Genomic DNA, 14,263 nt, shown 5'->3' with positions numbered 1-14,263 from the left:
GTTATCTTTTCCCCCCTCTACATTCGGCGTGCAATGAGCAGCAGCAGGCAGCACTGACACTCTGCGTCCCTGTCATAGTAGAGCCAAACCACTGGGCGGAGACTTTACGCAACCGACAGCTCCGGGTTCCCTCCCCAAGTGGGCGGAGCCTGTGATGCGTCCCCCCCGAACATGTCAACAACATGCCGGCTCCGTCTTCCAGAGAAACAGAAACCGACGCGCGGGTGACTGACAGGCGGCCGAGCGAGCCGGAAAGCCCCGCGACGTCTCACAACATCGTCTCGTTAGTGTCGCGCGCGGCCGACGACCATTTAACGCTCGTGCGGGTAGGAGTTCGCCTCGCCTCCCTTTGCATTGCGGGACGACGACTCGCCGCGAAAATGGTCGCCGCGGTCACGTTGCTGCGTGGTTCTCCCGCGATCACACATAATCCTTTTGTGCTCCAGCAGGGATTTTCTCACAGGAGGGAGGGGGGTGGAGGAGGAGGAGGTGGGCGGGGGGTAACATCACATCAACACCGTCATTTAATAGATAACGTCAAGTAAAAAAAAAAAAAAAGAGAGAGAAGAAGAAATCAGCACAGAGGCCCGGAGGTGCTAACAGGCAGTAGCAGCAGCCCGCTGATGGCTTTTTGATGCCCAATGCGTCTCCATTACATCTGTCACATTCTTTTGTCACTGTCCTGCTCTCAGCTGGCACGGTGGTCTGCCCGTGGTGCGCGTGAAGCTTCTCCAGTCTCTCTCTCTCTCACACACAGAGCATAAGCGCAGGCCTTGCAGTTGCCGGCGTGGTTGTCATTGCTCGGAGTATCAGACTGGTAAGACATGAAGGGACATGCAGTCACGTTTTCATTCATTCATTCATTCATTCATTCATTTATATATATATATATTTATTTATTTATTTATTTTTAAAAACATATTCCCCCTCCCCCACCATAAATGTAAACTAACACAGTTTGTTTTTGGTGGACTCGGGTGTACTTTTATATATTGCAGTTCAATAAGTACAACATATTTTGGCGGTATGAATTGAATAAATTTTAGATGATTTGTCCTCAGCTTGATTGCTTTTCTCAATGAGTTGGGCCTTTGCTGGTGAACACCTGACCCTCTCTGGGGAAGCCCCGCTTATGCACGCATTCATGATGTACGCTCACTGGCCATTTTTTAATCTGGTGGAATGTTTAATTGCTTATTAACAGAAAATAGCTAACCATCCAATTTAGCTATTTCAATTAGATAATCACCATGGGGAAGAAAGGGGCGTTTTGGCTGTCTTTGGCTGTGGCCTATAGTTGTCAGTCTTAATTCTTAATTGGACTATTTTGTAACATCGTAACCAACAGAGAATGGTTCCGAAAGAGAAAAGGTCCGGTGAGCAGCAGGTGTGTGATGTCAGGGGGTCAGAGCAGAATGGACAGGCTGGTTGGGGACCATAGAAGAAAAAACAGTAATTCAATTTACCACTGGTAACAACCAAGGCGTGCACAATCAAATGCGAAACTCGCATAACATTGAAGCGTTTGACCACTTGCCCAGACCATAATAAGCAAAGTTTACTCAATCGCTACAGTTAGTGAAGTGAAACACAAAGAAAATTGCTTCATTTCTGGATCTCAAAAGGACATGAGAAAAGATCAATGGGGGCAGTTACTTGTCGTTTTTAATGGTATTAGGCCACCATTTTTAGTGATGAAATAATTACAAGTAAATTATATTTGTAACACCTTGATGAAAGTGCAGCGCTGAGTTAAGAATGCCAGTATCCCTGAGTGTCATCTCAACCCTTATGGATGATTGAAAGGTCTCCTTGGTTAAACAGCTACAACACCTAATTGCGTGTTGTACCCGCTTGGGTGTGTGATCTCGACTGTCTCCCCCAGCTCACCAAGTTCCAGGCAGCTTCCGAGATTCCCGCACGCTTCATCGAGAGGAACGTCAGCCTTCGCGGGAGGGTTCGCGGCATCACGGAGAGAGGAGTTGAGGTGGAGCACCTTCCAATTCGTCTCCCCGTCCTCTCCCAGTTACTCTCAGAATCCAAAGGTAATGACGGTTTGCCCTCGTGCGCAGAAGCCGCGGCCGCGTTTGGCGAAATTGGCCAAGCTTGTTTGCCGCCGTTATTAAATCATGACATGAATCGTGAGAAAGAATAGAGCTGCGTATGCTTTTATACACAGAGTGCCCTGTCAGCAGGTCGAGTGCAATGGAACCACAGGGTCAACTTCATCACATATTACCTGCGTCCCAGTTGACTTCCAAGTTGATTCAACCCAACACTCAGGCTTCATGGCGGCAACACTGACGCTGTCTAATTTTCTAGCGTTTGTAATATTGCCCTCAAGTCGCTGTGTTTCTGTTCTCTCGACATAAAAGCCATTTTAATGAATAAGAATAACAGTTTATTGTGATTAAAGTTTGTATTAAAGTTTCATCAACACAACTTGAAGGATCAGATGCAACATTTTCCGTGGACCCATCTCCATTTACTGTAGGTGTAGGCATTTCTCCGTTGCTGGTGCGTCTGGCAGGGGTGGAGTTGACTCCGGAGGGCAAGGAATGGCTTCAGAAGAATTTGGCCCCTGCCCAAACAGTCTGGCTCAAACTCATCAGCCGGGAGGAGGACACACTGCACTGTTTAGTGTGTCAGAGCAGGGTGAGACCAAAATGGACTGATTTCTTTGCGATTCTGTTACATTCTGTTTTTTGTTTTTTTTGTATTGACACATGCAGGACTTTTCGAGTTGGTTCAATTGCGATGAATGACATTGCTGTCTTGCAAGAGGGAGATGTTTGCTGCGCTGAGGTGTGATTGACAGCGACCATTTGCCCAAACACCCTCGTGCAGAATGAGCCCACCCCTCTTGACACTGCATGGCCCACCGTGACATCTGTTACTCAGCAGGATGTGCACCACCTTACTGCAGGGACCTGCCTACAACATGACAAAACAAGCTTTAAGTGTCCTCTTCACCTCAAAATACCCCAAGTCCAAATTGAATCAACCTAAATTGCCTAAAGATTATTACTCATGGAATGCTAAGCAGCCGGGGGGTTTATCTGTCTGAGAAAAAAAAAAGATCTGTGGGTTGTTGAAAATGAAATTAAAGAATGCCACAATCAGGAGCTTTTAATCAGAAGTTTCCACTTAAGCCATGATTGTTCTCTCATGTTGGTGTTTTTTTTTTTTCTTTAACGTTAACTCGATCATCCAAAGTATTTAGTCCTCCCTCTTGTCTCCACCAGGGGTCATTATGGAGCCACTGTCTGAACGACGAGGTCCTGCGGCTGGGCCTGGCTCGCACTGCGCCCATTGTCGGACTCCTGCCCGATTCTCACCTCTACTGGCGTCTCCACAAACGGCTGCACAGGGCGGAGGTCAGAGCCGAGAGGAAGGGCCGAGGACTGTGGAAGCAGGCCGGTCTGTGGGAGAGGGTCTCCGAGGCCGTCGGCGACAGCGCCTTTTTCCGACTGCTGAGGAGGACCTTTAAGAGGACGTGATGCAAAAAGTTGCTGAAACCTTGTCAAGATGTAAAAAACAAAACAAAAACAAACTCTAAATATGTCAAGACTCTGCCTTGTTTTGCTATTTTTTTTTCTCATTTTTTTAGTCACAACTGTCCTTATTGAATCTGCTGTGAAGTATTTTTCCCTGTGCAACTTTACTTAACTTTCTCTTGGGGGTTCCAATTGATTCATGGGCTTTAACTCCCAGATACTAATCTCCAGGCTTAAGACTTAACCCTCAGCTGAGCGCAGTCTTCTCTGTTTGCATGTGTGTGTGTGTGTGTGTGTGTGTGTGTGTGTGTGTGTGTGTGTGTGTGTGTGTGTAGGACATCCCACTCGAAGCAAGACGGGGGCGGGGCATGTTAATAGGGGTTGAAAATGGAAGGGGTGGTGGTGGTGGTGGTGGTGGGGGTCCACTGTTGCCATAGGAACGCTAAATGTGGTCTACAAAGCGAAGCCAAGGCGAACCTCTACGCTGGCCGGCATCAACCCCCACGGGAGCTATGCCTGTTGTGTGTGTACGTGTGGGGGTCCTTAAGCACCCAAAGAGAGGGCCCTTGTTGCTGTAACCTGACCACAGCACTGGCCGAGCTGAGCGGTGGAACAGAACAGAGGGGGTGAACGGTTCTGTGTGCTGCCGGGATTTTTATGATGAGTCAATCAAGCTCAATAAAACAGAAAAGAAAAAGAAAAAAAAAATCACAAATCAAGCGCTGAGATTGTGTCCAGGATTGTTGCTTCGGGTCACTCTTCATCCATTGTCGACCGACCGTTGCTGTGCTGTGTTTCTTTTGGGGTGCGCGTAAGGAGCACTCAATCCAGCGCTCGCAAGGAGATTAGTAGTGCGAAGAGGGGAGGTGGGTCACAGGGGGGGGTGGAAGACGGATCTGGGTCCGAGCACAAAAGCAGGAGAGGAGGAGTCAGGGTTGAAGGGGGGAAAGGGAGGGCGGCAGAGAAGGAGGGAGGGGGTGAATCGGCGAGCCCCTCTTCCTTTTGTTGTGCAAATGTCACCAGTGACTGTTAAGGGGCGAGCGGGCCCACTGATTGGTGGGGCCGGTTTAAATTGTAAGGTGCATTCGGGGGCCGGTGGCTGTTGCTGCCAGACTTTGGACTGTCAGCGGAGGGAGGAGGGCGGACGGAAAGCACGGCAGGGCCAGACAGACGGGACAGAGGTTCCCGGAGGAGGTGATCGCAGGGCTGGGGGCCGTTCAACCCAAGAGACCTGGGAGTTTTGGAATATTTAGACAGCTTTCATCTCAACTCAGCTGATGAGGGAATCCTAGGCAGTTTTCTTTTGTAGACAAAAATCTTGATTTAATTTACATCAATTCAATGAATCTGTCTGCCAAAAATATCTAATCTTAATAAAAAAAATAAAATGGATTTTATCAGAAATTCATCAAATTAGGGGAGACTCACAAAAACATTGAAGATCTGTTTCTCCAGACCAACATTTAAAATACCACTAAAAACATTAACTTTTCAATCAGTATGTGTGGCTTCCATTTTACCCTGACTCAAAGGCATCTTTAAACGAGCTAAACAGGAGAAACATCTTCTCCAGCCGTCCCGAGGTAAAGTAGTCCACTCCAGAGTCCAGTCCAGCTTTTCCCCAGGCCACTGGTCCCACAGCAGTAGTAGTTGTTTGAAAAGGCTCTGTGGTGGTGTCCTGGTGGGTACTTGCCCACGCCGGAGAAACTGTTGGGACAGTCTCCCTCCCTGTGGCCACGCTGTTGGGACTATTGCCGATATCACACAAAGTCTTCCCCGTGCCATGGACATCCGACACATGGACGACTGCAGCTTTTGTGAAGGAGGTGACCCCTGAAGTTGACACTGGAGTGACAGAAGTAAGTGAACCTGTGTTTCCTGAAGGACTGACATTGTTTTTATTCCTCCCCCCCCCAAAATACTGACACGGACAGATTTAATGCTAACTTTTTAAAGCTGGTTCTTCTCACTACACTGTACTTTTATGTCAGTGGCAATCCGCATGTCACTCACTGTCACTTTAAATATGCCGTTGGTAGGACACTGTATACAGTAACCAAGCAGATGTGCACCTGCCAGGTGTGTGTGCGCGGGCACGTGCTCCAAAACACACACAACTAAACCCGTGTCTCTCTCACACCGTAGCACTCTTAACACTTAAATTCTGCTTCTCTGCATTTTCTTTCATTCACTGGGGTTTAAGACAATCTGAGCCAAAGTCACCACCTGCACAATATTTGCCATGTGACTCGGCTGGTGTGTCAGTAACTCTGCTGACAAAACTTTCAGCGTCGTGCACGTTACACTTTCCAGCTCCTTGCCATTGTACTGTAAGAACAGAGGCTTTCAGCGGAGCAGGCCAACAAAGGCCTTTATTGCTCTCAGCCGGTAGCCATCCCGTAGAGAGAGAAAGGGATGGGGCACTCCCCCATCCGAGAGCAAGGGTCCTTGGGGATTTTTCGTGATTTGATTTGACTGGTTGAGTGTTAGTTGGCTCGGGTGTGAAAGACAAAGAGATTTAAAGAGACAGCGGAGAGAAAGCCACTGCGACTGTCTCTCATGCGCTCCCCCAAAAACCTTAAAATGTGGACATCATATCTCTGTGTCTGTGCTATAAATCAGACAATAAAACAAGGAGCTCATTCATGAGTCACAGCTAGCAGGCTTTTATATGTGTGACCTGATACGTGTGCGCAGGAAAAGGGTTTGCAGTCACTTTGAAGGCACCTGATCAACGGTGAAAAAAGAAAAAAAAAATATAGACGTAAAGATGCAGATGATGTTTCGTACTTGGTGCCGTCATCAACATTGTCAAAACTGATTGGGTTTCCCATCACATGCGCCGTTTTGCCTCCGTGCAATGTGCCTGTGTGATGGAATGCCTCGGCTGTAAAGTGACTCCCTTGTTATTTGGTGACTTGGAGTATTGTGGACTGGTGTATCAGCTTGCTGGTGTAGAGTTGTAGGAGTGGAAACTTGACCTTTTGTGGGCGCCGCGATCCCTCATGAATAAATGAGGTTTCAGTGGGAAGGGAATAGAAGCAGATTGAGCGGCGACATTGTGTGACTGAACGCCCCAAACGTTTTTTTTTTTTTTTTTTGCCAGTATAGTGCACGTCTGCAATATTGGGAGGAAAATATTGCAAAGACAGGCCATTCCCAGAACCTACTGAGGTGTCACTCAAAGCTACAGTCGTCACGTGTTTGCTCTTATACATTTCCACACTCTAAAATGGGAACTCGCGTGTGTACAGTATACAGGGAATGAAGCTGTCAGGCAGAACGTAAATAGCTACAGTACCTCGTGTCATAACAACATAAAAGGAACATTTGATATTTTCATTATAACAAACATACAACTAAAACCAAATTCAAAATATAGCTAGATATTATTATATATAGTTTGTTTACATATAGTTTGTTAAAGTGCTAGTTTATAGATAATTATTTCAACTGATCACCTGATAACAGGTAGAACTGCAACCTTGCCGTTGACAGAGTGCGCCTGGTGAGAGACAATGCAACATTTGCTGCCTGTCTGGCACCCTCTCCCAAGAGCACTAGCCTTACCTGGCTAGAGGAAGGTAGCTCTGTATGTGTGTAAGAGCACTGGTACTAAATACACCAAAGGAAGCAGTGTTGCAAGAGGCAACAGAAAAAAAAAGAAAGTAGCCAAGGAAGCGACAGGCACTTTCTAGCAATAAGTTGCTGGGCAGGCAACCTAAACTCACATTGTCCCACACCAGACCTAAAAACAGCGTTGTGACAAAAGCAAAGTTGGTATTCCTCCCTGTCAGTGAATCATAAAAATTATTCTAAAATAATTTTAAACCATGAAAGTTAGTTACTGTTAACTTAGTGTTGCTTTACAGTGCCCAGAACATGCAACCACTTCTTCTGTGTTTTCCAACGACATCTTGTGCCTCTGTTCTGTCAGTAAACTCCTCAGACATGAGGAGCTGACAACACTTTCAGTCAGACAGTCACACAGAGGGCTACATATGCCTTTTTTCCCCTGGATCTAATATGTGACATTTGCATTGGTCTTGAGCTGGATAGAGGCACAAGTGACCAGGAGGACGAGACTCCTTGAAATAGACGAGACAGTTCGACTTGTGACCCGACTCACGCTCAGTTGCACAGTAAAATAAGATGACACGACCACACACACAGACACACACACATTTTTTGTTGTTGTTTTTTTTTATCACAGGTGCAGAAAACAATATAGTAAAAATCAATCAAACAAACAAACAAACAAAAAAAACAAACATGATTTAAAAAAAAAAAAAAAAAAAGACTTTTTGACCCTCTGATAACTGACAACTGTGACCCCTCAGTGACCTCACTCACCCAAAAGTTTGCTCTGTCTCCTTATCAGTCTCATATAAACAGAACTGGCTGGGCAATTTAGGTTTTACAGCTCTTTTTCATCTCCATGTGGCGGGAACATGTCGCGGTTTTCTGGCAAAGAGAAATCTTTTTCTTTGTTTTTTTCGGTTTGTTTGTTTAATTGCATATTTGTTGATCCTCCCAAAATTACACCTCAACAGGTTTGATTAAAGTTTATTTATTCAACAAATTTGATTAGAAACAGTCAGGTATTATTCCATGCCACTTTCCCGGTAATAAAAACTGAAAGCCCTTGATGCTTACACCTACAAACAAACATCTAATATGTTGCGCTGTCAATCTGTTGTTCGTTTTGAAATGGATGGAATTCATGAGACGATAAATCAAAGAAATGAGAGGGGAAATTGTCAATTTCATTGGTAGGCAGAGCAGATAGGGGAGGAGGAAACTGGAAAATAAACAAGTAATGATAGCAAATATGCAGCCATAAATTGGAGCGGCCGCTGCAAGGATGAGGAGGAGGAAGATGAAAGCAGAGAGGATGGAACACAGGAGGGCCTGGTTGCAGCGCTGCCAGAACAGGATTTATCACTGCAGTCATGTCTTAATTATCACCAATTTTTACTCTGCCTCATTCAATGCTTTGACTCACTCAACTCTTTTTTATTTTATTTTAAATCACTATTATTGTTATTTGGAGAGTTCATTGGGTTTTATGAAAACTGAAGATGCCTTCCAGTAACATTTACAGGAGCTAAATAATCAAGACTTTTATGCTTATTTATTTTTTAGTGATACACAACCTGTGCCTCAACTATTTCCCGCAAGAATGTGTAAACTTGTACACACCCGGAACACAAACACGTGAAACAGAAACCTGGGCACGTTTTTAGGGGAGTCAATTCAAAATGATCGACTTTATCTTGGGGTGGACTTGTTTAACATGGACTTGAAAACGCATTTTTACCTCCAATTAGCGCGCTGCATCTACGGCAGATGCATATCAGCAGGTTGAAACCATCAGTCTAGACATCAGTGCACGAGACAGTGCACTCTACTGTTTGACATGCAATTACAAGCTAGACATTAACTCTGCTGAAGTGAAGGGTTGCCGAACAACTCGGCAGTGTTGCACGTCGGTCCGAGAGTAAACGGTTGAAGAGCCGGTGGGGGTGGGGGGCCCAGGGAGGGGGGGGGGGCGGGGGGGGGGGGGGAGTTGAGGATGACTTTAACAAGCATGACGACTAGCCACTTAGCGCTTGTGGAGCATTCATTGTTTGTTACGTAGATGATGTCTAAATGGAGTGCTTATGGGTGCAGCCTGTCAATGTGGGGCGACAGATGCTGCTTGCCGTCTTTGTGTGCGCGCGCGCGTGTGATGAGAGGAGCATTGTCCAAACAAGGATGCACATATGCGGAATGATTCGTGTCAAGTCGGCTTTGCCAACAAACAGTGTCATATCCATGAGCATGAGACATATTTATCACAACTCCCTGCCATTAGAGTTACGTTCTACTTAGAACTTTTTGACATAAACAGGACACGCACATTACACTCAATTCTCAGGGTGAAAAATGTTTTTATCAAGGGGATGGGAGGTCTGGATGCCGTTCTTTTTGAAGCAGATTGTGCTGGCAGACAGTCACTGAAACCTGAAGCAGGGTTACCGAATTATGTAATCCATCATTGTTGCGGCTTCTTCTTGTTTCACAGAGAAGGACACTTATGTGACACTGAAGACCGGCGCAAAACACTGTGGCTGTACAGCGTCTTGGCCTTTGAAACGTGCCGTTTACTGTGCTTAAATCTGTTCGACTGAACTGTTATTTTAAAGGTGGAAGCCATAAAATGTAATGCAATCACTAAATAGCATTAGCAGCTGTAGTCTCTGAATTTGCTGGGAGGGATTACCACATCCTCGCCGAAAAAGGCAAAAAAAAAAAAAACAGATGCAAATTAGTCTCCTGTTAGACAAAATGTGTATTTTACTGCACACGCGAGCCAGGCAGTAAATGCAGCAGTGCTGAAATGCTTTGTCTACGTTTCTGGATGGAATTACTCCTGTTTTATTTAAATATCCATCACAACAAAGCTTTTTACTTCAAGGCATCCTCAACCTACTTCCTGTCGGGGCCCGGGATAGAGCATTTATTTTTAAGATGCTTTCTGTCGCCTAATGGAAAGGAAAGAACAGATTGTATTCCCCTGAGGTTTGGGCCCTCCCTGCAGAAGAGGAGGCTACTAGTATTACACAGTGAGAAAGGGAGTAGCGAAACAGTTTTTTCACCCCTGGTTCCCACAACATGCCCTGTGTAAGTGTTGTTTTGCACTAGTTTGTAAACTACGTATTTGCTCCGACTTCAAGAGAAACACTTTGACTGCTGCTCATTTCCATTTTCTCATTCGTCATAATTTTAAGTCAGACGCAAACACTGAGGTGACTCCTCTGTTTGGTCGAAAACAGTGAGAAACCTCAGAAAACTGTGCTTAGCTGGGCACAAACACAACAAACGTGAGAAACAGCTTTGACAGATCTTTGGAACATCTCAGAATATTTTGGATTTATTTTACATGTTGAATATATAGATTTTATATTATTACATGCAAAGCCAACAATGTGACCTGTGATGTCTGCAGTTGGTTTTTGCCCCAAGTCAAGAGATTGAATTCCGCATTTATCACATCGATACAATTAATTCGGTTTAGTTTTAGGAATCGATAAACACGTTTGACAAACTCCCCCTAAGATGTTGTAATTTCCATAAAACTTGTTAAACAGGACACGTAGGCGCAAATTTCAATGCGCGGGGCAAGCACATTTTCATCCTTCAGTTATTTATTGGTGCAAATCACTTTTAAAAAAAATAACATAATACATCAGAAACGAGTGGTTAATCCCATCTGCAAACACACTAATGAAGGCAATACGCATTTCTTCCCATTAATAAAAACCTTTTCACATCCCCACACAACTTTGTCAGCGGCTAAATGGCGGTTGAGGTTTGCTGGCTGTGGTGGCGTCTATGAATTCAGACACTCCAGCTGTGTCATGCCAGGACGTGCCCCCAGAGCCTCTAAAAACACAGTCCCTTTTCATGGACCCCTGCTCAGCGGCCATCTCTAATTTGGACTCTGTTATGAAAACAAGCAGTAATTCCGCAACAATATTCTATAATTAAGCAGATGGCCACAAGTGGCGTTCCACAATAAGTGAGTGTGGAGCAGCCACAGAGGCGGACAGTGCCAGCGTGTGCATTAAGAGATTCTGTTGGAATGACAATAAACACAGAGGGAGCAGATTCAAGCTAAAGGCACTCGTGTTTCAAAGGTTTCATGTTATAAACATTTTGCGATCTCCGTCATATTTGACTCCAGTCCAAAAGCCTTAAATAATGTATGGATGTCCATGAAGCAGCATGCTGTGGCCCTGAGGCGGCCTCAGAGGGCAGAATCAACAAACAGCCGTCTCTAGAAACTTCAGTGAAGTGAATTTTGCATAATGTGGGGGAGAAGACGGCAGAAAACAGAAGTCAAAAAGCCATCAACGCTAATGAAGCAAAACAAATTCACGAAGGAAATGTTGCAATTGCCCCGAAAAGGTTGACATGAAGTAGAACACCACCAGAGGGAAAGGCCTCAGCTGTTCCGAGTGAGATGGAATTTCATGCCGTCAGTTTTCTTCAAATTTCGGCATCATCACCATCGTAATTTGCCGATGATGAGGTGAAGCAGAAACAATGACGAGAACAGAAAAAAGTCACAGAACAATTTGTGTGTTTAACACGCGCGAAATCAGAAATGCTGTCCTCTCCATGATCCAAATGCTAAGCACGTTCTCTATGTTCTTCTAGAGTCAACTGTGTGTTTGACAGAATCAAGCCATGAGAAATCAAGATTACATTTTGATCTTTTAAACTAGACTTGAGTCCCTCTTGAAGGTCTTTTCTACTTGTATTTGCTGCCTCAAGCACTATGAGCTTCATGATTTATTAATGACGTTTTTTTCCACCCCTTCTCTCTTTGTTTTATGTTTTGGAAAGGGTCGAATAGTCAAACAAATATGGGTAAAACTGGCCTAATGTTTAAATATTAAAATATAATATTATGATTTAATATATTGAGTAATTACACATTTATTGCATTACAAAAAAGGTAGAATACATTAGTTTTTCCCCTGATGGCAAAATTCAGAAAAATATAAATCACAAGTTTAGAATGCTGGAATCTTTGACCAGACTAGTGATAAACCAGAAGTGATACTCACTGGTCTTCTAGAACGAGGTGGTACCACGGTCACAGGAAGGAACTTTCACCTCACAGATACTTGACCTGTGGGCTCAACTAATTTCCACTGTCTCCTAACCCCAGGGCGACCGGCACCGGGCGCTAATAACTGTCACAGAGCCCCCCAACCCCCCGGACTCGTCCAGAAGCTATTTCTGTGTGTCTGTGGAAGAGAGAGTGTGTGTTTGTTGTAGAAAGCAATAAATCACAGGAGGACAGAAGAGCAACAGGTGTGGAAACTGAAGCGGTGATACTTGAGGGGATAGCAGGAATAGAAAAGAGATCCGGAGGTAGAGGTGGAAAATTAGGAATCCGGGAATAATGGCAAGGAGAAAGAGGAAGAAGATAAATGAGAACACATGGAGAGACGGTCAGAAGTTGCAGGGAGAGAAAAGGAGCACTGGGAGCAGATGCACAGAGACAAACTTGAGTGTAGAATTTAAAATTCATGTTTATTTCATTTCCCCATGAGACTATGTGGTATTTTGTGATTAAAGCATTAAAAGCCATAAAATCCTTTTCAGAAACCCTCTTTATTCTGATTCTAACCCCAAACCTCATTGAGTCACAGTTGAAACCAAAGCTAAAAAGGGCATTATCAGTAGCAAGTATGTCATGCCCATACTCAAGCGCACGCACGCACGCACAAATACAAAGCCATCGCCTAAAAATTGTGTTGAAACTGTACTTGAACGGTTTTACATTCATTTCTATCATTTTCATGAATTTGACTGGGAAGGCCAATCAGGCGCAATCCAAAATTCAGCCCCAGTAACTTAACAAACTACCAATACACAAAATCTTTTGTCCCTACCTTGTTTAGAACCAAGACTCTTTGCCTCTCTCACACCTTCTTCCAGCTCTTCTTCTCTGTGATGTTTTGAGATCTGTGCACTTTTGCATATTTCTGTTGCTGTTGAATTAAACCATGTTCTCCTCTGTATGTCCTCCAGTTCTTTTTTTTTTTTTTTACCTGCGCAACCACCACCACCACCACCACCACCACCATCCCATCGTTCAACCATGAGCTCCTGGGTGGTAAATCGCAAAGGGGAGCCACAGTATCGCCGGCACTTCCTGACAAACAACAGCATCTTTCACGGTAAACCTAAATAACACACACACACACACACACACACACACACACACACACACACACACACACACACACACACACACGCACACACACACACACACACACACACACACACACACACACACACTGATCAGTGCATTGGCACTCTGATAGTCTAATCATATTCATGTAAGTCACAGGAATGAACAGTAGAGGGAGACTCTCCACTGCTCTGCCACGTGCTCTGGCTTCATTTCCAGGCATCACTGGATTCATTTGGCCTCGCGGCATCGAGAAAGGTTTTCAATGATTTTTTTTGATTGTGAAAAGCTGTCAGGCACAAAATAAACACATAAAAGGTCTGATTTTTTATGCTCACATGTATGTGTTTGGAGTTAATATGAGTGACCAGTCAGGCAGCAGAGCCTCTACTGTGGGCCTGCCTCTGTGAGTGACACATCTGCCGCAGACAAAACACTTAAAGCTTCACTTTGACAGCACGCCGTCCGCATCCCACCGCCCTCAGACTGCCTGCGACGACGGGAGCGGCGCGCGCCTTTTTCTCCCTCCACAAAAACATTGGGGCTCAGCGGATGATGGATCGGGCTGATTGACACGGCTGAACGACGTTTCCCTGCCGCCGTGCATGATGAATAACGCGGATATCATCGGCGCTATGGAAATTCCTCCCCGTGTCCCTGCCAAAGTGGACTCTTCTTGCGCAATCACGGCTTAATTACCGTTTTGCGGCCGGTACGAATTGGCTAAGCGTGAAATGAGAATCGGGTCTTATTAAGAAAAAAAAAAAAAAAAAAAAAAAAAAAAAAATTAAAAAGAATTTGCAAGGCCGTTTCACCTCCTCCATTCATCACTTTTGAGGCAAAACACTGATGGTAATCTGAAGCCTGGAGTGATTATGCGGGAGCAGCTCATTAGTTTTTTTTTTTTTTTTTTCCTGAGTGGGAGAGACAGGAGAAGTGAAACATATTGTCTGAGAACAAAACGTCTGTTGTATGTTGTTTCTCTGCCAACCGTCACATCCTATTGCCCTCC

At 44.8% G+C, this 14,263-nt stretch overlaps 2 protein-coding genes across 5 annotated transcripts in view; both read left to right on the top strand.

Moving 5' to 3' along the window:
• Positions 1-134: 134 nt before the first annotated feature.
• c18h3orf33 (c18h3orf33 homolog (H. sapiens)) lies at positions 135-3,553 on the top strand. Its single transcript, XM_076036282.1, has 5 exons — positions 135-326; positions 758-817; positions 1,886-2,045; positions 2,495-2,655; positions 3,246-3,553. The coding sequence occupies exons 1-5, from the start codon at positions 183-185 to the stop codon at positions 3,498-3,500; spliced, it is 780 nt and encodes a 259-aa protein (XP_075892397.1). The 5' UTR covers positions 135-182; the 3' UTR covers positions 3,501-3,553.
• Positions 3,554-13,106: 9,553 nt separating this feature from the next.
• The window catches only part of plch1 (phospholipase C, eta 1), a 45,558-nt gene continuing 44,401 nt past the window's right edge, over positions 13,107-14,263 (top strand). For all 4 annotated transcript variants that reach the window (XM_076036280.1, XM_076036278.1, XM_076036276.1 and 1 more), the window contains exon 1: positions 13,107-13,237. In XM_076036280.1, the coding sequence (XP_075892395.1) occupies positions 13,159-13,237 (79 nt within the window). In that variant the 5' untranslated portion in view covers positions 13,107-13,158. The remainder of the gene's footprint in view (positions 13,238-14,263) is intronic.

The sequence above is a fragment of the Nelusetta ayraudi genome, unplaced genomic scaffold, assembly GCF_046127955.1.
Source record: "Nelusetta ayraudi isolate G7.1 ecotype Tasmania unplaced genomic scaffold, CSIRO-AGI_Nayr_v1 ptg000048l, whole genome shotgun sequence".
Lineage (NCBI taxonomy): Eukaryota > Metazoa > Chordata > Actinopteri > Tetraodontiformes > Monacanthidae > Nelusetta > Nelusetta ayraudi.
This window is presented reverse-complemented; position numbering and strand designations above follow the sequence as displayed.

Coding starts and splice junctions, on each gene's coding strand:
- c18h3orf33 (XM_076036282.1), top strand. CDS start 183: ATGCCGGCTCCGTCTTCCAGAGAAACAGAAACCGACGCGCGGGTGACT. Junction 818..1,885: donor TTGCTCGGAGTATCAGACTG/GTAAGACATGAA, acceptor TGTCTCCCCCAG/CTCACCAAGTTCCAGGCAGC. Junction 2,656..3,245: donor GTTTAGTGTGTCAGAGCAGG/GTGAGACCAAAA, acceptor TGTCTCCACCAG/GGGTCATTATGGAGCCACTG.